Below are 27,554 nucleotides of genomic sequence, written 5' to 3'. Positions count from 1 at the left end.
GGCGGGCCCATGCTCCGGGGGCGGGATCTGGGAATCTTAGCAGCAGGCCTGATTGGACAGGAGAAGTGGGTGTAGACTGGCTGACTCTGCCCCCTCATGTCTCCTTTCTTTGGCAAAGTGGGGGCACTGTGGGCAGGCAGGGGAAGGGCTCCAGGGTCACGGGGGGGAGGGCGGTGGAGGGGACGCCGGCGGCTCCTTGAAAAGCCCTCAAGGACAGCCCTCTCTCCTGTGGTGAACAGAGAGCCCTGCATTACACTGAGAGAGAGTGAGAGAGAGACCGGGTGAGAGAGCACTCCACTACACAGAGAGAGAAAATGAAGGTCTAAACTTAAAAAAAACAACAACATTTATTTCCCCTCCCCTATATCATTTCCTGTCCATGTTTCTAATTTAGATCTCCTTTTGTAATGCTTTGGCAATACATTATATATGGCATACCAATAAAACACCTTGAACTAAATTGAGAGAAAGAAAGAGTGAGCAGACGGGAAGAAAGTGAGCAGAAATTGAGAGAAAGGGTGAGCAAAGGAAGAGAATAAGCAAGCAGAGAGAGAAGAGGTGGGAGAGAGCAAGCAGAGAAAATGGAGAGAAGAGAGGGAGAGGGAGAATGGCTGTTGCATCAAACCTTCATACAGGATGTACAGAACTCAGCATTGGCTGTCAATCACAGGCAGACAGACAGGCAGGCAGACGGGCAGACAAACAGGTAAAGTCTGACACTGGAGTTACAGGATCTAAATCAGTTTAAGTCATATATTTTTGATCTTATGTTCAATGCAATGCAAAAGTCTGTTACACACCAGAGAGATTCTGATTCACTCCCCTAGCCCCTGAAACTAACACTCTGGAGACCCCTGTGATTAAACTTTCATGTTTATCTGTCCATCTGCGCTCAGTGACCGTCAGCCCCGGAGCTCTCTGGCTCTGTGACCTGTACTGCACTGGCTACCAGACACCCTGCACACAGCCTGCCACACAGACGCCCTGTGCTGTATCCAGGAGCACCGCCAAGCTTCTTACCTGGGTGGGGTTGGCAGGTGGCGGGGGGCGAGGATGGAGGGAGGTGTCACTGCAACGATGGATGATAGCTTGAGGGGGTCCCGGGTATGGGGGCGGGTGAGCGGGGTTAGAGGTAGGGGCGGCCCGGGCAGCACAAAAGTCTGTAGCAGGAGGTGGCTCCTCCGTGTCGTCTTGTGGGGCACCAGCCCTGGCTCTGCTGTGGACCCGTTTTCCCCCATCTCTCCGTCACACTCTTGGGCTCACCTCCTCTTTCTCTCCCTGCTTCTCTCCCTTGTGGCTTCACTGGTGTCTCAGTCTCCTCACAACACAGCCAGAGGGTCCAGCCTGCAGTCTGTGCCCTCCCCCCTGCCTCACCTACATTCACTAATTAGTTAACGTAAGACAATGAATTATTCATGATCTGAGCTCCAGCATTAATTATAGATTAGTGTCATGGGCCCTGCTTCAGCACCTACCCCCCCCTCCCAGGTCAGTTTACAGGCCAAACTGCAGTTAAACAAAACCCCACCATGGCCATTTACAGACTATGTATTACAAAAATTGAAGTGACTTACTGATGTCACCAAAACATGAAGTACAACTGAAGTTACAGAATTTGTGTCTTCAGTAGACGATGGTCAGGAGCTGGGCAGGCACTGGAATTTGGTGCACCTCTACAGCTATCAATCCTTCAGTTTAGGGGTTCCCAAACCGGTCCTGGCCGAATCATGGCCTGCTGGTTTTTGTTCCAACCAAGCTCTTAATTATATAATTGAGCCTTATATTGCTAGTTCAATTAATGAATCAATTAAGCAATTAAGATCTGTTGGAACAAAACAGGAGAACAGGGAGTCCTCCAGGACCAGTTTGGGAACCCCTGATTCAGTTGACAGGTTAGCTCAGTTGTTTCTCAATCCTGCCCTGGTTGTGGAGGCCCCCTACACTGCTGATGTTTGTTCCATCCATGCTCTCAATTACTTAATTGAACCCTTAATTAATATTTTTCTAAATCTGAGCATTTTAATTATTTTAGGGGTTTAAGTATAAAATTGTATAATGAAATGATCTTATTAAGGAACCAACTTTTAATCAGTTTCACAATTTAGTCAAATGTAAGCAAATTATTTAAATTCAAGGTTCAATTAAGTAATTGAGAGCCCAGTAGCTATAAAAACCAGCAGCACAGGTGGTACTCCACTGGGTTACCTCAATGAAGAACCAATCAGGCTTTGAGCAGAAGCAGCTCAGAGACCCATATGGCTGCAGACAAGGGCCTCCAGCAAGCCCGTTGAACAGTGTTGCCCAAACTCACTCCTCAAGGGCCCCTATCCATCAGGTTTTATAGGTAACCCTTAATCCACACTTTAACACCTGCAACAATTCCAGTGTGACCCAATTAAGCAAGTGATTCATAAAAGGACTATGAAGAGATGTAGTGTGAAGACCAACTACCCTTTTCAGACCTAGGTGACCAGAACTCCCTTAATTGAACAAGTTATATCCCTAATTGATCTAGAACTTCCATCAGTCCAAATTACCAATTTTGGGTGACTGACAAGTTACTGGATTGGGGCCCTCCAAGACCATGTTCAGGCACCACTGCTGCAGACTAAGTACATGTGACTGGTGTGTACAGATTGTTAGGGATGCCAGCACTCCATTAAAGATGCCCAACTGCATTTAGAAGCCTCCAGCAGAGGAGAAATGAACACTAGGAACACGGCCAACAGGATGGAAGTCGAGAGAGTGAGCGAGAAACTAGCCAAAGGCAGGGTCATGAAGAGCAGCCTATACCCAGAGGATAAAACACACAGGGGAGCAATCACATCACCCACATCTTGGAGAGGAACCATTTATTAATGAAGTTGCATTGTAGAGAACAAAGATGACCACAACAGTGCATGTGCTAAAGGAGACTGTCAGATGTGCACTCATCTGGAGTGAAGATCCCAGTGCTCTGCGGTCAGAGCCAATGTACACCCCGACAGCAATAGCCCCACCGCCCCCAGTGCAATAGGCAGACTCCACATCACAGCTTGGCCCCCATGCACTCCACTCTGAGCTCCTGAACTGTCCAAGCCAAAACCCCAGCTTATACAGCAGTGGGGACATCTGCATCAGAGCAATTACACTGCCAGCATGACCTGCTTGCACTATACAGTATTGTGGTTTGGATTCTACAGTTACTGTGCTGAGGCCTGAAACACCCTGACACCAGCCATACAAGGTCTCCAACATACAGCTGCAGGCACACCTTGCTACTGCTGCTCACCCACTGCAGAACACAGAGGGCAGTGAATCATAACTGGAAGCCTGTGCTACCCAGGGCACAGCCAGCCAAGCATTACAGGGGTGGAACCGGAAAAAAAGAGCAAACAGGCTGCAGTTTAGAAGTTTTATTGATACAGGAAGGAACAAAACTGGTGGAGAGCCACCCTGGCCGGTGCTGCGGGACCTCTGGTGGCCGGCGGGCAGGCGACTCTTGGAGCAGCCAGTCAGGCCCTGCAAGGAGAGACGGGGACAATAAATCACAGCTACAAAGGGCCTGAACAGGGTCTCAGGGTTAGCAGGAGTGTATGAGAACCTACCTGCACCTGCTGCTGCTATGGTCCGAGAGACTGCCTTTGGTCCTCTGGCCTCCCTTCACACTTGCACCTCCTCAGTCAGTCAGGCCTGCAGAGACATGGCATTACATGAGAGAAGTTAAACTGGGCCCAGTAATGGAGGAGGTGAGGGAATGATGCCCCAGGGATACACTTCTCTATACAAAGTCAATGGTTCACAAATCAGTGTCCATCAGATCTGGGACTCCAGTTCGTATACAAAGAGGGGGGGAGAAACGCACTCACCTTTGTCGGCTGAGCAAGGTCACTCCTAACCTCCTCCCCACAGCCCTGGCACCTGCAGAGAGAAGCGGCACGGAGTCAGCACAGCCCCTGGAGTGAGGGGGGCTCGGGGAATGGGCGCTACAGAAGAGTGCTGATGGCTGAGGGAGGGGCACCAGCAGCGAGTGCCATTCACCACATTGCTGGAGACAACAGGTAGGTGGGGGGCAATTTTCAGCTATCTGGTGCCAAGAGCCCACAATGATAGAGGGGGGGGGTCCACAGACTGTGAAAGCTCCCTCTCATAGCGGACAACCCCACCCCCCCAAGGCCAGCAGAGGGGCACCGAGGAGTGGGCTGCAAGGCACTGGTGACTTAATGGAGTCCCTGACCGAACAGGCACAGGACTACAGTGGACTGGGGCAATTAAATCCTAAAAATGGACATGGTCTCAAAATCCCCAGCCACTCAGGGTGGATATTTGGACTGGAGAACAGACTGCAGCAACAGGGTTAAGATCTTAAAACACAGCCTCATAGTGCAGGGAGCAAACTGAGAAGACTACAGAGCTACATTAGAGATTGATTTAAACACAGAGGTCATGCAGAGAAACGTACATGTTTTCAGTTTGCAAGTCAACACCAAAAACGAGAACTAGAGAGCCGAGTGAGGTACAGGGGGCTAGCTGCTGATGCACAGCCAGCTCTACAGTAAAGCCCTCGAGCGAAGCCTTCGCCCCCCGGCAGCGCTGCAGAGGCATCTCGGCACTGTTCTGGCATCACACTGCTGAGACACTGTGGGGAGTGTTAACTGGGCCCTGGCGCTCTACACCGCAGCCAGGGGATGGCAGTATGGAGCACAGTGCAGAACCTGGTACACCACCCTTTCCAGGCCCCCCCTAGACCAGGGGCCTGGCTCAGTCACAACACTGCTGGACCACACAAATACACCATCTCAGGGCCCTGCTGCCACACCATGGCCACCGTCACCGAGACTGGGACACCAGCAGACAGATGCCCTCTACAGGGACTGGCAGCAAAGCTCCAGAGCGGGCATTACAGCAACACTGGAACTCAGGTTTCAAGCTCTTATTGAGGAGGCCCTGTGGAGTACACAGTACTGCACAGCACCTCTGTCAAGACAGGTTGGCTGGTCACTGGCACCGGAGACTGAAACCCCCACCCTCACCCTTCTGTATACCATTACATCAGAAACTGAGCAATACCAATTCAAACTGCTGCCACGGCACAACGGGCAGACACCGTAGCTCGAAAAACTCCAAGACAGTCTCAGACTTTTTTTTAAAGTTGCTTTAGTAAATGGAAGAGACCTGCAGACTGGGGTGGAAACTGCTGAAAGTTCACCACTATCTTAACTACACTGGGTACCTGTAAAGCAGTCACTCCTCTGATTACCTAAAGTGCTTTACAGGCAAGAGGGATGCAGTCTCACAAACAACAAAAAAGCCAGTGTAACAGCTCACTGACTGGACAGATAGAGCAAATATGCCACATAGCTCACTGACTGGACAGAGACATTTTAAGGGCTCACTGACTAGACTGATAGAGGCAGTATGCCACAGAGCTCACTGACTGGACTGATAGTTAATGGGGGTGAACAGCCTTTACAATACATTTGTCCTACAGCTGATAAATGCAAAGATACACTGTGCCCTGTCTATAGCACACTGCCACACTACAGCTATTGCTACTGCCCAATAACTATTCCCAGAATATCTAAGCCCAGAATCTACTGGACTACAGTCCCTTTCAAATCTTCCAACCATACCCAGATCAACACCCCTGACACTCAGCGGAACACAGACCAGAGCTGGGCAGCGTACTGCAAGAGGTGGGCTGAGTGAGGAGAACATGCCATCCAAACTTACAGAGAACACAAGAACATTTTACCAAGTCCCGTGTACTGAACACAAAACATGGGTTTTAAATTACAACCTACTGAGCCCAGCTGGGCATCGCAGAGTAAGGAATACAGCCCCCACCCCTCCCACAAAGCTGAGCCAGTGACACAGTCTGCATCCGTCTGCACAGACGGCAGCTGCAGAGCTCGGACACCCCCAGGTGCATACTACCACAGTAGCACCCAGTGTAAAAAAATAAAAATAAAACCAAGCCCCGCACACAACTCCTCACAGGTACCATGGTAAAGGGTCCACTAGTTTTGCTGCAACAAGCAAGGGAACAAAAGATCGTTCTGCACTGCGAATCCATTCTCAGATGTGTGATGCCAGAACCAGGATTACATCTCACAGGTCACTTAACATGAAACAGTTGACTAGTTTAATCTTAAAAGGTCAACTTACCTTCCAGCAGCTGTGCGTCTTGACTGGTTAAAGTCCAGGCTCTAACGTCCACTGCCTGCTGTAGCACTACTGATCCTCACAGCACTGTACTGCAGAGACCAGCCCACTGCGGGCGGCTCGCTATGGCAGCGCATCAGGGAGAGTGCCCAACCCCCGCCAGAAACAGTCCTTTAGTCATGCACTCACACCGACCCTAGTCACACGACCAGCCTGTTACAGTCAGCAGGGAGTTCACTTGACACTGGGGATTCCGATTTTACACTGGCGTTCAGAAACTGGGGCAACAAATTATGACTAAGTACATTTCCCTGCTGAAAATTGTTACACATCAGTCCGAAGGCTAGGGTAATATACACTGAGGAATCTCACAATGCTTACTCCAGAACCCAGTGAAATGCATCATTGGAAACTCTTAAAAGCTTTCATCAGATTCAATTACACTAGATGCCCAATAACTTTGCACTAGCTTTGCCTGTACCTTTAGCTAGAGCCTACAGACTGCAGATCATACTCTGCACTATGTAACATTTGACAGTTTCCCTGAACATTTATAATGTAATTGTTGGAATTGTGTTGTCTTGGATATAGGCAGTCAAATCAGAACTGGCCAGTACACCACTGAAACTGCCACTCCACTGTGAGGGAGTGCAGGTCCAGTACAGGGTATGGAGCAGATCAGCTTTAATCTGTTGGGGAGCCATTCCTTATTGTGTAAACTGGGAGGAATAGATTAAAAGTTAAAGATTAAAGAAACTTAACCTTGTACATTTCATAGGTTCAATTTTATAGAGCTCCTCCTGGCCTTGATAAAGTCCATTTAGCTAGACTGCCTCATGTTTGCCAGGTATTCGATTCTAGAATGTGTGGGAGCTGAAGCAGCTATTCTAGTGTGTGGATAGGGGGAGCCACAGTGGCTTTAACAGTGCTGCTGTGAAGTCAGGGCCAGCTTCCATTAACTAATGGAGAGTAAAGAAATACATTGGCGCTTTTGTCCAAGAAGTTTTAGGGAAGCTTTAACTTTGCCACAACGGGTCATCCAAGAGCTCAGTCAGCAGAGTCAGACCTGGTTTGAAAGAACAAGGCTGAAGCTGAACTGCATGGGACTGAACAGAAGAGCTCTGGGTGTAAAAAACTTAGTATCAGAACACTATAGTTCATACCATCGGTCAGCCATTTACAGAAATATGGACACTAAAGGGATCACCAATGTATAGTAGAAAAAATCCTGCCATGTGTCCAGTATTGAGAGCATTCACACTCCAAACTTTTTAAATTTAGTTGCAAAAGGTAACTGCCAAGGACCATAGTAGAATAAATAAGTTGCAGCACTCTGTTCACACAAGGCCTAATGAACTACACCACACTGCAACCATGACAGAGCACCAAATCCTTGTACTGCCAGCCTAAAGGGATTAAGACAGTTTTAGGTTTAGTTTTGATCCCCACCACCCCCCAATCTCTCAAATGGCACTAAACTCCTAGGAAGTCCTAACAAGCGGGAGTGCAGAGGAGCTCCCTGGCTACTGTAAGTGTAGTCCATCGAGCTCATTCACAGTGTGAATCGAGCTGCGCTTCAGGCTCGCCATGCGTCGCTGTCAACCTGCAGCTCGAGCCGGGTGTGAACACTTAACCTGTTAGGGAAGAAAGTTACATTGATCCAATACAGAGACAGCAGAGAATTAAACATTGTAGGTGCAGGAGCTGGAGAAAGACCATATCAAGGCAGCGTCCATCCAGGTGCCATTCAAGCAACTGGAAACCTCAATCTATAGGGTCAGGTCAAGCCTTTGCAAACAATTCACATAGAATTACAGCTACACAGGTTGGGTATGTGCAGGACCACACTAAGGGCCAAATGTTGAAGGTGAAACTGTAGCATTGCTGCTGTGAAAGAGCATCAGTCCAACGACACTGCATATGCTTACAGGCCAGGAGCCAGCCACATAGGAATGGCATCAAATTCTACCAAGGGAAATTAACACTATACAGTACTGCATGGGGGAAGATTTCAGTTACACTGCTATAGCAACTTTGCAGCTACAGGATTTTGAAAGGCTACTGCAAAAAAAGCATTGGAGTACAAAAAATAAATAAAAATAAAGGCAGATTGGGAGCCCAGTGGTGGTGGTTGGCAATAATTTACAGCTTATTGGTGGTCTACGTTTCCAATTAGAATAAAAGGGCAGAGACCAGACTGTCTCCAACCACATTAAGAGATGCCCTATAGTCCCAGCTAAGAGCAGACTCGCTGGCTGCATCTGTACACAAGCATGCCCATTTTAATTGTGACTAGACTGGCCGAGAGATTACCCAGAAAGACCACATCTTCCCACAGGAAAAGGCAGAGGTCACCCTTTGGCAACATAGGGGTTAGGCTGTACAGTAATCTGGGCAGGTTATGGGGGCGCTGGCTCAGTCACTGAGGACTGGTCAGAGCCACAGATGTGCGGACACTTAGCAGAACACAAACGTGGACTTGGCTGCCCTCTCTATCAAGCCTCACCTCTACAAGGACAGGGTTTAAGCTTTGGGATATAAATGCATAAGGAGCCGCTTCCAACGCAGCCATCAGTAGACAGTAGCACCACTGGCACAGCTAAGGCGGCCACTTGCTTTCAAATACATCCCCCCCCCCCACCTCCTATATACCACAGTGGTACATACAGCACTACGAATGACAATTACAGCAATAAACCAAGCCTGTTGAGTAAAGGTGGGTAACTGCCTTGTATATATGTTATATTTCAAATGTTTAAGGTTTTAACATCTTAGAATACAGAATTACAATTCTGCTCTTTACAAAGAGGGAGCTTCATATGACAACTACACGCAACACAGCCTAAGCTACTCTGCAAGTCCACATGTGCACTATGCAGATCTGACTATAGCTGCTGTTCTCAGTGGGGAGGCGCAGTAATGAGGCCACAGACTGGGGAGGCCCGTTTGGAAGGCCACAGTGCAACTCTGGGCCACTACCTTCTGTACTGAAAATAAACTTGGAGCAGAATTCATTCATTAAAGAACCAGTTACAGTCTTTATTTGTAAAGTTATTAAAAAAAAAAAAGTTACAGGTTTCAAATGTGAAATGGCACAAATAAACACAGCCATATAAAGTTGAGAATTACTTACAAATTTCACCACAGCATGAGTCCATCACAGAATATGATTTAACTGGAGGGAATGATAGAATACAAGGGTATGGGGAGGGCAAGAGCTACCAGTTAACCAATGACTACTTCAAAAATACAAAATAAAATTTCATTTAAAAAAAAAAAAAAAAAAAAAAAAAAAAAAAAAAAAAAATCAAGGTTGCCATAAAAAGTCTCACTAAAATGCAGGAACACTTTAAACTCAAATACAACATTGTGACTCTAGGTGGGGCGCTGGGAGCAGGATCTACACAAAGCGCTGGTTTCTCAAGTCTCCAGCGGTCGGTAAGGGGCATTAGAATCTGGGCTTCTTGGCTGGCCCATCGAACTCCTCACGCCCACGGCCGAAGCCAGGGTTACCAGGGCCCATGCCACCGGGGCCCATGCCCCTGGGGCCCCCAGGGCCACCCTGTGGGAAACGCTCATTGCGCTACAGGGGCAAATCACAGCAGGGGAAGGGTCAACATGAGTCCACACAGAGGAGGGGGGGGGGGATTTAGGAGTTTGCAAGACGATTTAAGTGCAAATAAACAGAAGATAAGTCCGGAGCAAAGGTTGGTTGAAACGGTCCGATATGCAGATCCACAGGGGCCACAGGCGACATACAAAAAAAAGGAAGAGAGGGTAATGGTTTCGTTAGTTAAACCAGCTACAGCGCATGCCAGCAGGTCTGAGCTACAGTACTCACTGGGGAGGGAACATTTAATAAGAGCAGGCTGGGACAGCAGCTCTGGCCCTGCGGTCAGGACAGAGCTCCACGTCATTCAAACCACACAGCACTACCAGGGAACACACTGCAGTCTCCGGTATCACAGCTGGGAGTATACCCAGGCTGCATCTCACTTCAGGCAAACGCATACCAATCTTTTCACTGCACTTAAACAGTCAATTTAAATCAATGCTTCTCTGAAAGTTCAGAGCAGAAATTTTCTACAGCCAAGTGCTTTTATTAAATGTTTATGTCTGGAGGTACAGACCCCCTCACACCCTGAACCTCCTTTCGCCTGTCTACAGTAAAAGTCTTGGGAAGCACAGGATACCCTTTGGCTGTGGCAGTAGAGAACTACTCAACCGGTCACTTCACAGGCATAAAATTTACAGATCTGCAATCAAAAAGATCACTAAAGCACTCATTTCACAGCTCTCACACATGGTTAAAGGCAATGTAACAGTTACTCAGGATCACAGTTCTAGTGTAGTACTTTAAGGCAGACCAATTCGGACTGAAGAGTACCTGCTCTAGAGACGAGCACTTCGGTCAGTCTGTGGGGCTAGATAACAGCACACCCATTAACTCTGGCAGAACATACCCAATAGTGTTCTACAATGACTTCACTTGAAACTACAGGAACACCCAGTACAGCACATAGGACTCAGTCCAGCAAATAGGGCTATATAATTGGCACATAACTGGGTCATTTAACACTTTAATGGGGTTGCTTTCCTTACAGCGTTATTTCTTTCCCATGAATGATAAATGAAGGCTAATGAAACTAATTAAAAAAATATATATTTAAAACCTTGAGCAAAACTGCTTGAACATTACAAAAAATGTAATTGACTCAAAATAGAACTATAAGAATGAGCCAACAACCAGCAATAAAAGCACGATTTTCCAAAACTTTCACTTGTTCTTACTGGCTGGCGGTCTCATAGCCTCAAGCCCCTACAGGGAAAAAACAGATTGGCTGAACAAAAGGTGAAGGCTACCCACGAGCTGAGTATTACTTCCATTGAGCCTCCTATTGTGATTTTTTCACTACAGGGGAATCACTAATGAATCCGCATTCTACATATTGGCATTAAACCAGGTATACCTATACATTTGCAAGGCGCAGGAAGTAAAAGTGGATTAGAGATTGAAGGGGGTGAAGTGGGAATGGTACTACAGTACCTAGGCTTCAGTTAAAGTGGTACTGGTCAGTGAAAGCCCCCTCACAGGAGGGGAGTGATGGGGACAATGAGCGATGAAGGTGTGGGGTTATGGGCATGTTAAATTGCCCAAAACCACATACTCTACTTTTTCTAGTTTCTGTGGATGACAGGTGGATATTTTTTTTTTTTTTTTTTTTACAAGAATTGCTCCCTCATTACACAGAACCCAGGTTTGAGCTAAGGGGGAGGGGGGGTTGAGTTTTATTCCAAGGACAAGGGATTTTTGCACACGAAAAGGCAATGTCACAGAAAAGGTAAAATCGGGGCTGTCATTTCCAAGATGCTTCTGAAATGCTTTCCGATTCCACATTGAGAAACTCAAGTACAACAAGTGGTCAAGAAGCTTTTACAAATTATAGACCTGTACAGTTAGAGCAAATAAGAGCTATTCATTACTGCCTGCAGGAAAGACTGCACACGCGTGTAGCAGTCACCCCAGGGCGGATCCTGGTGTGCTGGTGCCGTTACGCATTACTGAGAGCAGTGGCCACTGCACTGAATCAGGGTTACAAATTGCATCAGAACCCTGAGCTAAGAGTCCAAGCCTGAGGATCAGCCAGGGCACAGGGAGGGCAGTTGTGGCCCGGGGGTGGGGGGGGGGGGTTCTGTGTGGCCCACCCAGTCCCTCCCGGTGTGCAGTGAGCTCATCATGGATCTTCTGCAGGATAATGCTTTCAAAGATCAATCTGTACTAAAGTGAGGTAAGAGACAAGCATGCCAAGACTGAAGTAATTCAGGCACAGTCAAAGCACACGGACCCTTAATGGAGTCACAAGCTGAGACAGATTACAGGGATTGGTACTGTAGCATTACAGAACTGCAGACTTCTACTTTTCCCCAAAACCCTCCATAGTGAACACTGCAGCATATAACCCCCCCCCCCTAACCCCCAAGTCACAGGTTGCCATTTGCAACACTGTAAAGCCCTGTAATGACATCCTACAGCACAGACCTGCCTAAGGTTACAATGGCAGCTCAGGAAAACAGGGTGTTGGGCTCCAGAGCACCAGTACAGTTTTTACTCTAATCAATTACTAGATTCAGACCAAGGTTCAGTATGAACTGCTACAGTACTTTACAAACTATATTGATCTATACAGGACCCTAAACTCCACCAGTCTGGCCCCAAGAACACAATGGAGATTGCTTGTTAGGTGGTATGGGGGTCAATACATTGGCAGAATAACCTTGTATAATGGCTCCTCTGAGACTAAAGGATCTACTGGCCAGGCTGGGGAGGCAGAGCAGTCACTGCTCTGGGAGTGTCCTGCCTGTCCATTCCCAAATCTAAGCAACAGGACTTGCCAATTATTTTAATTAAAACTATTATAAAGCATTCCACAGAGTTGTTCCACTTCCTGGAAGGCAGTTTTAGTACAGATTGATCTCTTTGCAGTCCAGCAGGGAAGGACTGGGTGACAGCAACCACTTCCTGAAGAGAGGCTGCACACCACACAGCAGGGGAGTGGGGGAGCTGGACTACATCACACCTGTCACTGAAACCCAATGCCAACCTACACCAAGCAGGCTGTCAGACGCTTGTCTGTGGCTGGCAGTGAAGAGCAGGCTCCCTCATGGTGGAGAGGGGGTGGGAAACTAATCTGGGTGGGTGGCGAGATCGCAGACGCCACACCATCAACTAACCGCTGTGCAGTTGTTACTCTAGAGAACCCCTTTGTGTTATTCACTCACCCCACACCAACCTCCCTGTCTTACAGTACAACCCCCCACCAGGATACATTACCATGTCAGCAGGCATCATGGCACCACCCATGCCCCCAGCTGCAGGTGCACCCATGCCCTGGTGGCCATCAAAGCCCATTCCTCCCATGGGGAACTTCTGGTTGGGTGAACCAAAGGGCATGTCTGTGGGAGAGAGGCAGAGTCAGACTGGCATTCAGTTCCAGAACCAGACCCATCAGTGGACCAGTGGTTATGCTGTAAGCTGCTCACAAATGCTTGTACCGAAGCAACACTACCCCAAGGCGAGGATAATTCTGCTTCCACTTTCCTCCTGTAGAAATTCACTAACTTAGTCAATGAACACTTAATACTGGCTTGTGTATGAAATGACAGGCAGAGATGCATCCATGTGCAATAGCATAAAACAAGGATTCTGAAATGTTACACTGAAGCCAGTGGTAGTGACCACCAATTAATAGGAAGCTGGGGTGCCATGTTACTCACCTGACATGCCCATAGAGCCCCCACCGCTTAGCCGCATCTCCCTCTCCCTCTGTAACAGAAGACATTCAGTCAAAATGCTGCAGTCTGGCCCGAGAGGCCAGCAGCTAAGCTGAACCTCACCAGGTCACCCGCGATGCTGGAGCTGAACAAGGCCTTAAGCTGCTGTCACAAGGGGCAGTGCCATGAACAGGAGGCTTTATGAGTCAGCAGCAGCCAGGGGCGTTTCCAGTATTTTGGGCCCCATGGGGAAAAAAAAAATAAAAAGGGAAAAAAAAAAAAAACTGCATGTGCCCCACCGATATTACACACAGGGCTCTCTTGGGCCCTCTCCCTCTCATGACCCCCTTAACAAATCACCTTTCACTCCTTTAACACACCGCTGCTGGCAGCTGCCTGGGGAGAAAGGGCTGCAAGACAGCACACTCACACTGTCCATGTAGCCGCCCATCCTGTAGGACTCCTCACGCTGCCGGCGCATCTGCTCCTCCATCTCACGCTGCCGCATCATCTCCTCCTCCCTGCGCCGTCGTTCCTCCTCCTGCCTGCAGGAGGAGGGAGGGGTGTCAGACTTCAGACTGCCTCACAACCCATGAGACCACCCTACCACCACCCTGGCACATGGACTCCCAAGTCAACCTCCTCCCCACAGTAGCTCACCTGAGCTGCATCTCTTTGCGTTTCTGCATCTCCTGGCTGTGCAGCTCCTCCATTCGACGCAGCTCCTCCTGGCGCCTCAGCAGATCTAAGGGCAAGAGACAGGAAGTGAGCTTCATGCACAGTGCCCAAGGGCTTGCAACGCAGAAACAAGGGGTGGGACTCACCCTGTCGCAGCAGGTTGGCCTGGTGCTCATGGTAGGCGTCCTCCATCTCTCCCTCCAGCTTATCGCGCGCCTCACGGATATTCTTCTCAACCTGCTGCCGCTGCTGCTTCTCCATGTCATCCAGGGACTTCCAGCGCTGCGAGTACTCAAACTCGAAGGAGCCAGGGTGGGCAAAACGTGGGGGCTGTTCCCTCTCCCTGAGTGGGGAACATGGCCAGAGAGCATTGGTCAACCATTAACAGGGAAAACTGACCTACAGCATGAAGTGAGCAACACAAGGCTAAGCGCAGGAATGTGGAAAGCAGCCCAGGGAGTCTTACTTCTGATACATGGGGTTCTTCTGAGCCAGCTTCTCCGGCAGCCCATCCTCATCATCAAACTGCTCTAGGGGCTCCACAATCACAGGGCGTGGGGACCTGGTGAGACAATCAGAGGGTCATGGGACACTGAGGCCAAGACTGATCAGGGGTTAGTGAACAAAACTCTTCAGATTACATTTATACAATCACACTTAAGGTTAGGACTGGCACAGGATCAGGGATAGTTTGCCATGTCTAATGTTTGAGGTTGAAACCCAAATTCGGTTTGCTTCACATGGCATTTTATTTCCTCTTAAAATGGTTGTTTGAGATTATCCAATGACTAGTTCAGCAAACTTCTCAATTAGTTTTTTGCTGGTTTTGTTCCATTTATGATTTGTCTTTGGATTGACTGTTTCCTTTAAAATGCATTAGATTATTTTGTTTGGTTACTTGGATGGATGTTATTGGTTTTGTCTACTGCATTTCCCATTCTGTTTCCAATGCACCAGATTGTTATTGATTTGAGTTTAGTTGGATGATCACCTTAGGCACTCTATTTAGTTCTATTCATTGTTTATACACTTGATTCACAGTTTTGTTTTCAATTTTGATTGATTTATATCAGGCTTTTAAATGATTTAAAAAAGAAAAAAAGCATTGTTTTTATTTCTGAAGATTTAAAATAGTCAAACTTAATAGTACAGCAAACAGTGACTGGTTTATATCCTCACCATGCTGTTTGTTGATTTGTGTTTGGTTATTCTCCACTAACTACAGTAGCTTCATGAACTAGCTATAGTATTTATGCTGGTTAGCTATTTTTATTTCTTGGCAGACACCCTTATCCAGGGTGACTTACAACATAACCATTTGTATAGCAGCAACTATAGGATTGTGTATTGTTCCCTAGCTGAAGAATCAGCCATCACTATCATCCCAAGTTGAAAAACACAGATTGTCAGAAATGATGCGGTTTCTGATGGGTCAGCTGACCAATATTCTAGGTCTGATTCCAACAAAAGAGCCAGCTTCAAGTCCAGACTATTGAGACTGAATTTTCAGTACTACTGTGCAAAACATCATTTTACAGACTTAAGGAATGTTTTGTGGAGAAAACTGCTCCACAGTAACACCTCCACAAGCTGTGCAGTCACCATCACAAGACCAATGAGGAGAGTCAGATAAGCAGTTTCTAATGAGAACCACTGAAGAAAATGACCCAGCCTGCAGAGAACTCCGGGGAAGCCTTCTGCACCATGCCACAGCTGTGCGGACTGCAGGAAGCAGTGGTGTAGTGCTCTGCCTATGCCAATGGCAGTGTGGTCAGGGCTGGGGTCAGGCACAGACTTACGTTGTGAGCAAGAACACGCCCTCAGTGCAGCGCTCCAGGGCTTTGCGGGCAGCAGGCTTAGAGGCAAACTCCACAATGCCTTTGCCCGTGGAGCGGCCGCGGTCGTCCACGATCACCACGGCACGCTCCACCTGGCCGAACTGTGAGAAGGCCTCCTCCAGCAGCTCATTGGACACGAAAGGAGACAGGTTGCGCACAGACAGTGCAGCCGAGTGAGTGGCGAAACGCACGCGCAGCTGGCGCCCCTTCATCGGCACATCATCCAGCTCAGCCTTGGCAATCTCTGCCAGTGCCCGTGACTCCTGCATGGGGAAGACAGACAAAACATTGGCATACTCATCTAACTGAAAAAACAAACTGCACACCACAGCACTGAGCACAACACTTCTACACCAGTTTTACAAACAGGTTGTGCCACACCGACTAGAATGACTACACTGGCCGACAAAGCAGGTTGCATTTCACTTTAACGGCAAAATCCATTTGCGGTCTAATAAGCAGGTGTGGAGAGGCATTGAAACTGACAGCGGCCATGTGTGATGTGGAAATGGGCCCTTACCAGGCGGATGAAGCCAAAGCCCTTGTTCTTGTTGATGAAGATCTCGCTGGGCTCCCCATACTTGGCAAACAGCCTCTTGAACTCGTCATCGCTTATGTCGCCGGGCAGGTTGCCGATGAAGAGCCGGCAGCGCTGGGTGTAAGTCTTCTCGCCTGGTCTGCGCAGCAGGGACAAGGTGGCCTTCAGCTCCTGGGAGAGACCGACCCACTTAAAGGAAGCCATAGCGGTCCAAACAAACCGAGAATGAGCACATAGTATAGACTGGCTGCAGCACAGCCACAGCTCCCTCTCAAAACACAGGCAATGAGAGAGGGGAGAGTATGTACGTGTATATAATGCGTCTATGTATAGTCATGTATACATGCATATATACATGAATACACACGTAGGTATGGTTGTATTGTATAGTTACTATCCATATTTGCACTGATTATTCCAATACTCTGTTAAGTGATCTCCATTGTGTATACATAGGTAATGTTATTGGTGTGAATATAACTGTGGCAATACTACAATGTTTGTCATGCCAGTACAGTACCATTTGAATTTGAGAGGGAGAAAGCATAAGCAATAACTGCATTAATGCACATAGTAACCAATAACACTTATTTGCACATTTTCAGCAATTTGTTTTAAACGGATTGAAGTTAAACGGGTCACCAAGTTCGATTACCTACAGACTAATAACCTGCAAAATGGGTTGTATGACATTTTAAACTTTAGGCATCACAACCTGTTATAAGTTCTTCCATGAAGTAGTCTGGGATTCAAACCATAAGCTTTTACTATGAGTTTGTCTACAGCGGCGTTTTATACCATAATAGTGTGTCTTATGCGAGTCACCATGGACCAAGCCACATTTATCAAACCCTTACATTGATACAGAAGCTGTGAAGTATAAAATGTAACCCAATACACTCAAGTAGCTCAAATTGTGCAGCTTTGCTGTTGGTAACGTTTAAACGTGTTCACTACGCAATTGTTTGCGTCGCCGTGAACACAAAAAACGCATCACCATATACAAATGGAAATATCAACACCGTTCATGTGTATAGCATTACGAGGACAAAAGGTTACCAATTACTGTATAACCGATACAATCTTAAAACTAAAGAGATGGCTACAAGCCAGTAACGTGACTAGAATTTGGCAGTCGCGTATTTGAAGTGACCGATACATTTAAATTAGATTGACAAAGTCGAGTTGCCCTGATAAATGAGACGGATTTCAAGTATATCCAATAAGACCTTGTTTATATATCCATAAAGGGACTATAAAACGCATTTTAATACAGGAGACGGCGAGAGAGAGAGGGTCGACTGCAATGCAGCGAGGACGGAATTCTAAACGGGCGCTTAAAATGGCGGCCTCCACGAGCCCCGTCCTCCACTCTGAACAATAGGACGCGGGCGCGGAGGCAGCGCTGTCGGAAAACCAGCTCAAAATGCAGCCCGCCAGCTCATCCACTCGACCTGAACACCACAGCCCTTCCACAAAAGTGCAATAGCTGTGGGGCCAAAGAAAACTGACCCCTTTGTCTTAAAAAAAACATTCACAAGCCGAGGCCACGTCTGAGCAGGCGACCATTACTATCGAGGTACTGGACAGCAACGGAGAAACAAAACACGCGTAACAATGATATTACAGGTACCACAAGTCACAGATCACACTCCCTCGGATCACCAATTTCGGTTTAAAAGACAGATCCCCACATCGAAGGGCGGAGTGCACTTTACTATTCCAGTGACATTTAAACGTACAGAAACTACACAAAGTGAGCCAAGATGGGTGGTTAATGGTACCTGAGGCTGCTCGGAGGAAACATCCTGTTTCTTCGGCGGTTGCAGTTGCTGAGGAGGCTTGTTGTTCGGGGGCACCGGCGGCTTGTGTTCGTTGCCCTGGCCGGGTTTCTGTTGATTCTTGTTTGGTAGTTGATTCTGGGCCGCCGGGGGGATGGTCTTGGGCGGCGGGGACTGCAGGCGAGGCTGGCTGACCGGGGCCTGCGGCGGGGGTGTCGGAGTAGTCTTGTTGTTTGCATTAGGCGACTGCTGGACGGGCTGGACGGGCTGATTTGGCGGCGGTGTCTGGTTCGCGTGGGGAGGCAATGGCTTCTGGGGGCTGGTGATCGGGCTCGGAGGTGGGCCTGGTTTGGGCACTGGGCCCTGGTTTAATGTCGGCGGCTGCGGAGGCCGGTTCTGGAAGGGATGCTGGCTGTGATTCCTGAAGTTCGGGTTTCCCCCCATTCCGCCCCGAACTGCTCCACTGCCGCCTCTGCGCTGGAACCCGCCGCGATTTCTGAACCGATCCCGGGACATTATTGTATTTATTTGATTAACTCAAAAGGAAAAAACAAAAAACAGTAAATGCGTAGCCACCGTCAAACAGCTCAAGAAGTGAGTGCTAAACAAATATTAAAAAGTCAATTAAATGCGTCACTAACAGACCAGAATACCTCTCCAAAAAGAACAAAATGGCGGCGAAATGAGCACTTTCTCTCTTTGTGATGGCCTTTTATAAGCTCCTTCTCAGCCTCACTTACTGTGACGTTTTTCGCATGTGGACCAATCATGTTAATACTGTAGCATAACCTCACTCAATTAGCCAGTATGTCTGTCAATCTTCACAAGGAGGTGGAATTATGGGCGGGCACAACGAAGAATAACCACCTATAACAACGTCGCATTTCAAAGTCCCTCGTTTCTATTGGTACAAATGTACTATTCATTTTCGAATAGAGGCGTGTTCCTTAGGGCCCTGGCTTTACTCTTGTCTAACGTCATTTCAATGGCATTTGATTATTTGTATCCGGGTCCTTTTGTGTTTTTAAACTGACCAGCTGTTCCAACTACAGGGAAATGAAAAAAAAAAAAACGGGAAAGAGAGAGGAAATTAAGCCATCTTAGTTTTTCGCGTCTCTGACTGGATATTATTGCAACACTGGCGTAAACCTGTCATGCCAGAAAGCTCACTTTGAATTTAAATTGATTAAAAAAAGAGAGACGGTGGCGGGGACACGAGACATGGCAAGACAATACATATGATACAATAGGTCGCGTTCGTTGTGCGCATATTTCCGCAGTTCTGCACAGATCTGCATAATTCCACCGATCCCATTAGTAGAGCAGCGCAGATCCGCGCAGAACTGCACAAATCTGACCTGCAAGAACACAACCACAGCTCCCATTCCCGGTTCAATCAATTTTTATTTGTATAGCGCCCTTCGCAGGGTAGCCACAGAGCGCTTTACAGACTGGTAAACATACAACAAACGTATAGCAAAATAAAAAACATAAATTCAATCAAATCAAATATAGACCTGTAAACATTTTACATGATCTACAATAAAGTGAGTGAACATTTAAGTAAATAAACCATTTAGGCACGGAGGAGAGAAAAACAAAAAACTCCTACATGGATGGCCGTCTCTTAGGGTTCTACGCAACGATGCGCATCGTATTTTTTAAAAGATTAAAACGTACCAGTAAACTTAATTTCAGAGCGGCAATTCCGTATTAAACTCGAAACTCCCTTAGCTTTTGGAGGAGAGAATACATTATTTTCCAGCGGCACAGTGGATGAAGGTTATTATAGAATCCGTTTTGATTGTGATCCCTCAGGTATATGCAATACAGGCAGCGTCCACCAATCTGTCTGAAACCCAGGAGCGGAGAGGTTGCATCTGTCCCTGAAGATTGGACTGCATCAATGTATCTAAACTAGACTATAGGGCTATATGTTACTTTGTATCTTTATATGACTGTGAGAGTATGTGAGACCAAGTGACTGTGTGTGTGTGTGTATGACTGAGTGACTTAGTGAGAGAATATGCGAATGTGTTTGCATTTCTGGGATTGGGATTGTGGACCGTGAATAGTTTGTCTGTGTGATACCCAACACACACACTCACTCACTCTACCAGGGTCCCTGCTGTCCCACTTGTCCACACCCAGCCCTGGCACTTTCCCCGTGTTAATTCACACATAACTGAACACACTGCAGTCCATCCCCACCCGCCTGCCCATCCACCCCCGGAGTAATGTGCAATGAGGCCCAAGTCCAGGGCTGCCGTGTTGTCTAAGTTGTTTATTGATTCATCAATTTATTTATTTCACAAACAGCCAAATCAATAACAAACAAATAACAACAACAAACAAAAAAAAACAGACCTAACTGACTTCCTGTCTGTTTCTCTCTACCTGCCTGTTCGACCCCAACAAACTGTCCGTCTCTTTTCGGTCCTCTCAGCTATCTGTCTGTTATACTGTTTGACTGCCTGTCTCTATGTCCTTGCAGCTACATAACCACCTGTCCGTCTGTCTGTCTGTCTGTCTGTCTGCTCACTCACCTCATCAGCTACGTCTCAGTGTCTCTGTCAGTCAGTGTATCTGTGTATCAATAAGTCAGTCAGTGTATCAATCAGTCAGATAGATAGTCAGTCAGTCAGTCCGTCCACACAGAGATTAAAACTTTCACAGGGACCCTAAAAATAAACACACCAAAACATAAAATAAAAAATAAAAATCAGAAGATGAGGAAACGCTGACAGACGAGAGCGGGAAGACAGAACAGAACCAGAACTGGGGAGGAAGAGGAGCTGTGAGGGAGGAGGAGGGCTAACCCAGACCGCACCACAATCAAGAGCCCAGAGCCTGTTGGCCACACTGACAGCAGCACCCTCTTAGAGACGCACAGAGAGAAGGAGAAAGGGAGGGGCAGGGAGAGGTGGTGACTGGTGTCTGCGGTGCGTGTGTGTGTGTGGGGGGGGCTCAGTTACAGTGTGTTGCTCTGCAGCTCCAGGGGGAGCACTGCTGTGTGAGTGAGACTGGGTGCCCCCTGCTGTACACACCCCAACACTACAGCCTCTTGCACCAGGGGGCAGAACTCAGAACAAGCACACTGAGGGACAGAGAGGAAGGGAGAGAAGGAGAGGAAAAAAGTAGAGGGAACCAGTGTTACAGTGTGTGAGTATTGGGGTGTCCATGGCTGTTTCCTGTCAGGGAGTGGTGGGTTGGAGGTCAGAGGTGAGAGGTGAGGGGTCACAGTAGAGGTCAGATTCGGGGCAACTGCTTCTCAATGAAGTCCTTCACTGCAGACATCTCCTGAGAGGGAGAAGAACAGAGCTGGTATAATCTCTATATAAAGGTATCATGACTATATTCACAGAGGGTTTAACACCCACACATACTGTATGTGCGTGCCTGTCTCAAGGTGTGCGAGAGTCTCAGAGTCTAAGTCACCTGTGGGCAAGAGCTGTGCATCAGTCCAGGGAAGGTGGAGAAGGTAACCTTGTGTGGGGGCAGCAGGGTGCGCAGCTTCTCTGCAGTCATCTCCCCGATCTGGACCGGGATCATGGGGTCCATCTCCCCGTGGCACTGCAGCACCGCCATGTCCTGGTTGGCATTGCCACTGGCCGCCTGGATGGGCAAGGGGGGTTAGCAGGGATGGCAAACACAGACACACACAGACACTAGAGACAACATACAGATATGGACAGACAGACCTGGGGGAAGCTCCTGTGCAGAGGCAGCCAACAGCTCAGCGCCACGACTCCAGCCAGCCTGTGTTGACTGGTGAGAGCAGTGTAGAGAGAGAGAGCACCACCCTGGGAGAGGGAAAGGAACTTGTATTAGACTTGTGTTGCTAGTAGAACAGTATTCAAAAATCACACACACCACTACCCCCATACACACTCACACAGCACCCCTCAGTACCTGAGAGAACCCCCCGAGCAGCACTCTGTGAGAGGGGATCCCATTCTTCACCTCATGGTCAATGATGGCTTTAACTGCAGGGGAGAGAGAGAGAGGGAGAGAGCAGACATGAAAATGTTCTCTCTGCACTAAAGGACGTTTTTTCAAACATTAAAAAAATATATATATCTTTCAAGTTACATTACAACCCTCGAACGGACAACACAAGACACAATCCCAACTCTAAAACAACATAGAATTTCCAGCAGAAATTTAAAAGAAAAGCTTCATCAACAGGAGTGGGAAAGAGCTGCTCAGAATTTATAAGGGCCTGCATGTGTACATAGTCAACAGGAGGCCAGAGAGGACTCCGGGAAACTATACCTACAGATGTATTCTAGGGTGCAGTGGGGTGGACTACACCCTCACTGACCTCGACCCCCACAGCATTAACGTCTACATAGTCAGACCACAGTCAGCACTATCAGACCAAAGAGTCCTCCATATATACATAGGTGCCCTAAAAGACACACAGCCTGTCACCTCCCCATACCTGTCCTGCTACAAATGGACAGCAAAGAGCAGAGACACAAGAAACACTAGTCACTACTGTTCAGGAGTATCAATGCTGGCACGTCAATGTCGTGCAAGGGTGTCAGTGCCATGCAGGGGTGTCAGTGCTGGAGCGTCAGTGCTGTGCAGGAGCGTTGGTCTCACTGTTCTCTGCTGCCCTCTTGATTCCAGCCTCGTCCTCCGGAGACTCGGGGCTCAAACCCATCAGGTCAAACCTGTAATACACACACTGTTACACACACAGATCACTACACACACTGTTACACACAGATGGACAGAAATACAGACACTCACCAAGATGGCATGACCATCTTCATGTTCAGTGTGACTGGGATTCTGGGCCTGAGAGAGAGAGAGACATTCTCTGAATTGATAAATGAAAAAAAAATAGCTATCCTCCTGGGGGAGGGACATACAGCCCCCCTGGCCGCCCAATATGTAGCCGCCTGCCACAGCCTGAGGGGCTCACTGTGAAAACATACATGAGCACCAGCTGTGACCTGATAACTATAAATAAAGTAAATGTACATGTCTATTAAGATTTTAGTTATAAATTATAATGTTACTGTTTCATTTTTTTTTTCTTACCTTTTATTATTTTTCAATGTATGTATATAATATCAACTGCTTTGGCAACACTACGAAACTGTTTGTCATGCCAATAAAGCACCCTTGAAATTGAAAGAAAAATTGAAATTGAAATTGAAATTAGACACTGACAATAGACACAGAGATACACATACACCCACACAGAGGCAGGCAGACAAATACACACAGACAGACACTCACGCGTGGGGACAGATGTACTTCACATAAGGCAGCCTGATGGAGGACATAGCATCTGCCCAACCATGCCTGAGAGAGAGAAAAATAGTTTAGTGCAGTGTTATGGTACAGTATGACCTTTGTGACAGACAGAGATACACACTTACCCTGAATCTCCCAGCCCATGGAGGAAAATTACCTGTAGAGAAAAAGACTGTGAGTATAGTGAAAAGACAGTGTGCAGTGTAACATAGTATCAGAATGCAGTATACTGCAATGTTGCAGTGCAGAATAGTAGTTACAGTACAGTGCCGCAGTGCACTGCAGTAATGTGTCAAAGTGCAGGGTGGTGGTGCAGTCACAGTGTCAAAGGGCAGTGTAGTGTTACAGTGTTGTACAATGTTACAGTGCGGTGTAGGGTCATGGTGTAGTGTAGTGGTACAGTGTCAAAGGGCATTGTAGTGTCATAGTGGAGTACAGTAACAGTGTCAAAGGGCAGAATGGTGCACAGTGCAGTGTAGTGTCACAGTGTGGTACAGTGTCAAAAGTCAATGTTATGTCGCAATGAGGTACAGTGCCACGATGTCACAGTGTGATACAGTGTCGCAGTGCAGTGTCACAGTGTGATACAGTGTCGCAGTGCAGTGTAATGTAGTGTCACAGTATCATAGGGCAGTATAGTGTCACAGTAAGGTACAGTGTAATTGTCAAAACTGCAGTGTAGTGTCACAGTGGGGTACAGTGTCATTGTCAAGAGTGCAGTGTAGTGTCACAGTGACTCACCGCAGCGGTCTCCCTCTCTGTCCCAGACACCGTCACGGCCTCAGCAAGCAGCGGCACAGACATGTTGTTACCACACATACACTGGAGGGGGCGCTGCAGAGACGGATACAAACACACACACACACAGTGAGGAGGAGGAGGGAGAACCATGTATATGGCAAATGAGATAAGACACAGAGAAGCTGGGAAAGAGAGAGAGGGCTTGTCTGGGTTTGTGTCCGAGTCTCTGCCCAAAGAGCTGGTGTGTAAATGAAGTGGGGACAGCGGTGTCCTGTACAGACACTAGAGTCAGACTGTATCCCGATCAAGTCTTTCATCAATTATAGGCCCTAATACACTGAGTAAGCCACCCTGTATGGGGAAAATCCTAGCTCCAGTTGCAACACCACAGATTAGATTCAACACAATATCTGTCCTGTCCAATAGGACGGCTGCACAAATTCATTCATTTAACAACTTCAATTTCAAATCTCGCCCTTGTGTCTCTAACACAGGCTGTGCTGTGCAGTCAGAATAAGGCACCCTGATGCCTCTGGTTGCTTTAGGCTGAGATTCACTGCTGGTCTTCTGAATAACAGCCCACAGAATGAAAAAGCAACACTTAACAACACACAGTTCTGCACTTGAATGAAGTTGCCTCCAGCTATGCTGTTCCTCACACTGCTACCTGTTCCTGCCATGAGTCCTTAGAGTACCACAGTACAGCCCACTGGCCACAGCAGTCACCACAGCATGACTGTCCACTTGATTCAGTCCAGTACTGCTGACCTCACCAAACACACACACAGAGAGGGGGGGGAGGAGGAGAGGCTGACAGAGAAAGAAGAAGTAGGACAGAGAGAGTGAGATTGAGAATAATGCCACAAAAAAGAAGCAAAATTAGGACACAGATTTGATGGACAGGATGCCAGAGACAGTGTACAGTACACTGCTGGAGAGTCCAGTCCAGTTTTAGCACAGTACAGTGTATTACATTGTTACTGTAGTACAGTGCCAGTATTCATACAGTGCATTGCTGCAACAAGTTAAGCACTGTGGCCAAACATCACGAGGCCACATCTCACTGGCTAATGTCATTAACAGAGTGTGGAGGGGGGCTGGGGGACGGATTTCCTGTACTGTGGATTCTAGGTGTGACACTTTAAAAAGGACGGACAGGGGCACACCGAAACACTAGTGTAGACGCAACCTGATCTCACACACACACTGAAACACTATAGATAACCTGAACACTGTAGGCAACCTAAACACACACTGGACACCGTATGCAAACTGAACACTGAAGCTCAACACACACGCACAGTGTATACACACATAATGCACAACATAACCATTTACACAAACACAATTGTTGTGCATGGACTCCTATACCACAGAACAAACGGTTCACACACACAGTGAAAATACAACCCAACAGGACAGGTACCACACACGGTACAGCACAACACACAACCAACTGTTCATAGACACAATGTACACTATACACACACACACAGTCAAATGAGTCAGACAGATACAGCCCCAACAGCACAACACCACAATCAAGAACACTGCGGGCCGGCCATGACGCCAAACTCCGAATTAATTGGGAGGAGGGAGAGAGAAAGGGAGTAGGAAAGCGAGAGAAAGAGAGAGGAAGGAAGCAGCTTCGTATTCCAGCAGCTGTACAGAGCCACACAGGCAGGGCGATAAGAACCAGTAGAATCTAATCTGAAGCAGACCAGACCGTACCGCACAGCGTCTCTTTCTTTCTTTCTTTCTTTCTTTCCCTCTCTCTCTCTGTTAATCCGCCGTCTGCTCACACAATACTCTAGCACATCTCTGTACATTGTCCCCCCCTCCCCCGATTACAACCCGCCCAGATTACAGCCGAATCCGGCTCGGTACCACCCGACCTGACCTCCCCAGCTGGCCCAACGCAGCCGGTATGAGCTCCGGTCCGGTTGGGTCCCGCCGGGCCGGTCCGCTATGTCGGGTTCCCGGGCCGGGCTCGGTGCCGTAGACTCTAGAACTCACCGCTCACAATCCCAGATCACACCGGAATTTCCGCTTCTGACGACGAGGGGCGGGTGGTACCGGGTGAGGTCACAATTATGTCGTCTTCGTCATCATTTTCGTCACCTCCCCCTCCCATTCCGTTCTCTTCCTTTCCCTCTGCTCCTTCTTTTTCCCTCCTCATCCATCTACCTCAGGCAAACCTCTTCTCATTAAATTCAAATCCAAATAGGCTTTATTAGCATAACAGGAGTGCTCCAGTGTTGCCAAAGTTTTTAAAAGGCAAGTGAACACAGTGTACATATATCACTGGGAAAGGTGGGCGGAACATTCTGTAATTAAAGAAAATAATCATTGAAAATAAGTACTTAGAAAATACAGAAGTACAATAGATAAGGGGGGGAAACAACCTATAAACACGCACAAATTCGCTATCCTCTATATTAAGAGTTTTGATAATATAGCACATGTGTCTTTCTCTCAAGCTGTGGCAGGCTGATACATATTCTGTTTTTAGCAAATTCTAAATTAAATAAATAAAACAAATTATCCCAGTTTTTGTTGTTAAGGTTCACGAGGGGACTCCACACATCACTGCCATATATCGGGATTGGTTGTATGATGATTGTATGTATGATTAACATTTTTATCCAAATTCTTGCTGGTGTTTGTTTTCCCAAAACATGTTTTTATGGCATAGCAAGCCCTGTGTGCCTTGTCTTTTAATGTATGTATAGCCAGGCTGAAGATCCCTATCACACTGATGGTCAGGCCCAGGTCTGTGTAGCTAGTGCAGTGTTGTAGTGTGGTGCTGCCCTGGGTGAAACAGTACCTGTGTCTCTGAGTTTGATGTCTTCTGGAAAACCATAACTCTGGTCTTGTCCAGATTGACTGCCAGGGCCCAGGTCTGACAGTCCTGCTCTAGCAGGGCCAGGCTCTGCTGCAGCCCCTGCTCTGTGGGCAAAGGCAGCACCAGGTCATCTGTGTAGAGCAGGAACTTGAGGCCACTTTTCAGAATACACTGCTTTCAGTATGTCATAAACGTTACCCCCTATATCACTCTGTAGAAGTTTATAGAATAATCCTTTATGCCAGATTGAGTCAGATGCCTTTTTTAAGTCTACAATGCAGCCATAACATTATGACCACCTGCCTAATATTGTGTAGGTCCCCCTTTTGCCACCAAAACAGCCCTGACCCGTCGAGGCATGGACTCCACTAGACCTCTAAAGGTGTGCTGTGGTATCTGGCACCAAGACGTTAGCAGCAGATCCTTTAAATCCTGTAAATTGCGAG

At 47.5% G+C, this 27,554-nt stretch overlaps 2 protein-coding genes across 7 annotated transcripts; both read right to left on the bottom strand.

Moving 5' to 3' along the window:
* Nucleotides 1-3,380: 3,380 nt before the first annotated feature.
* On the bottom strand, nucleotides 3,381-18,958 carry sfpq (splicing factor proline/glutamine-rich). 4 transcript variants are annotated; one of them, XM_066717180.1, is made up of 12 exons: nucleotides 18,255-18,958; nucleotides 16,453-16,659; nucleotides 15,894-16,195; nucleotides 14,561-14,656; nucleotides 14,241-14,437; nucleotides 14,077-14,161; nucleotides 13,847-13,961; nucleotides 13,420-13,468; nucleotides 12,977-13,098; nucleotides 3,849-9,727; nucleotides 3,588-3,672; nucleotides 3,381-3,501 (listed from the first exon to the last, which is right to left on the bottom strand). In XM_066717180.1, the coding sequence occupies exons 1-10, from the start codon at nucleotides 18,765-18,767 to the stop codon at nucleotides 9,593-9,595; spliced, it is 1,821 nt and encodes a 606-aa protein (XP_066573277.1). In that variant the 5' UTR covers nucleotides 18,768-18,958; the 3' UTR covers nucleotides 3,381-3,501; nucleotides 3,588-3,672; nucleotides 3,849-9,592. The 4 variants fall into 4 exon arrangements, with proteins under 4 accessions (XP_066573277.1, XP_066573279.1, XP_066573278.1 ...); XM_066717182.1 differs by having other exon boundaries at nucleotides 3,849-3,900; XM_066717181.1 differs by having other exon boundaries at nucleotides 16,453-16,641.
* Nucleotides 18,959-20,520: 1,562 nt separating this feature from the next.
* On the bottom strand, nucleotides 20,521-26,362 carry lypla2 (lysophospholipase 2). Of its 3 annotated transcripts, none has more exons than XM_066717177.1 (10): nucleotides 26,280-26,362; nucleotides 24,264-24,356; nucleotides 23,648-23,679; nucleotides 23,505-23,570; nucleotides 23,010-23,057; nucleotides 22,860-22,930; nucleotides 22,164-22,237; nucleotides 21,953-22,054; nucleotides 21,690-21,866; nucleotides 20,521-21,551 (listed from the first exon to the last, which is right to left on the bottom strand). In XM_066717177.1, exons 2-10 carry the CDS (start codon nucleotides 24,339-24,341, stop codon nucleotides 21,501-21,503), a joined length of 699 nt encoding a protein of 232 aa, XP_066573274.1. In that variant the 5' UTR covers nucleotides 24,342-24,356; nucleotides 26,280-26,362; the 3' UTR covers nucleotides 20,521-21,500. The 3 variants fall into 3 exon arrangements, with proteins under 3 accessions (XP_066573274.1, XP_066573276.1, XP_066573275.1); XM_066717179.1 differs by lacking the exon at nucleotides 26,280-26,362 and adding an exon at nucleotides 26,164-26,261; XM_066717178.1 differs by lacking the exon at nucleotides 26,280-26,362 and adding an exon at nucleotides 25,995-26,120.
* Nucleotides 26,363-27,554: the final 1,192 nt, after the last annotated feature.

Source organism: Amia ocellicauda, chromosome 11, assembly GCF_036373705.1.
Source record: "Amia ocellicauda isolate fAmiCal2 chromosome 11, fAmiCal2.hap1, whole genome shotgun sequence".
Classification (NCBI taxonomy): domain Eukaryota; kingdom Metazoa; phylum Chordata; class Actinopteri; order Amiiformes; family Amiidae; genus Amia; species Amia ocellicauda.
Note: the sequence above shows the minus strand (reverse complement) of the source record. Positions and strands in the feature narration are given on the sequence as shown.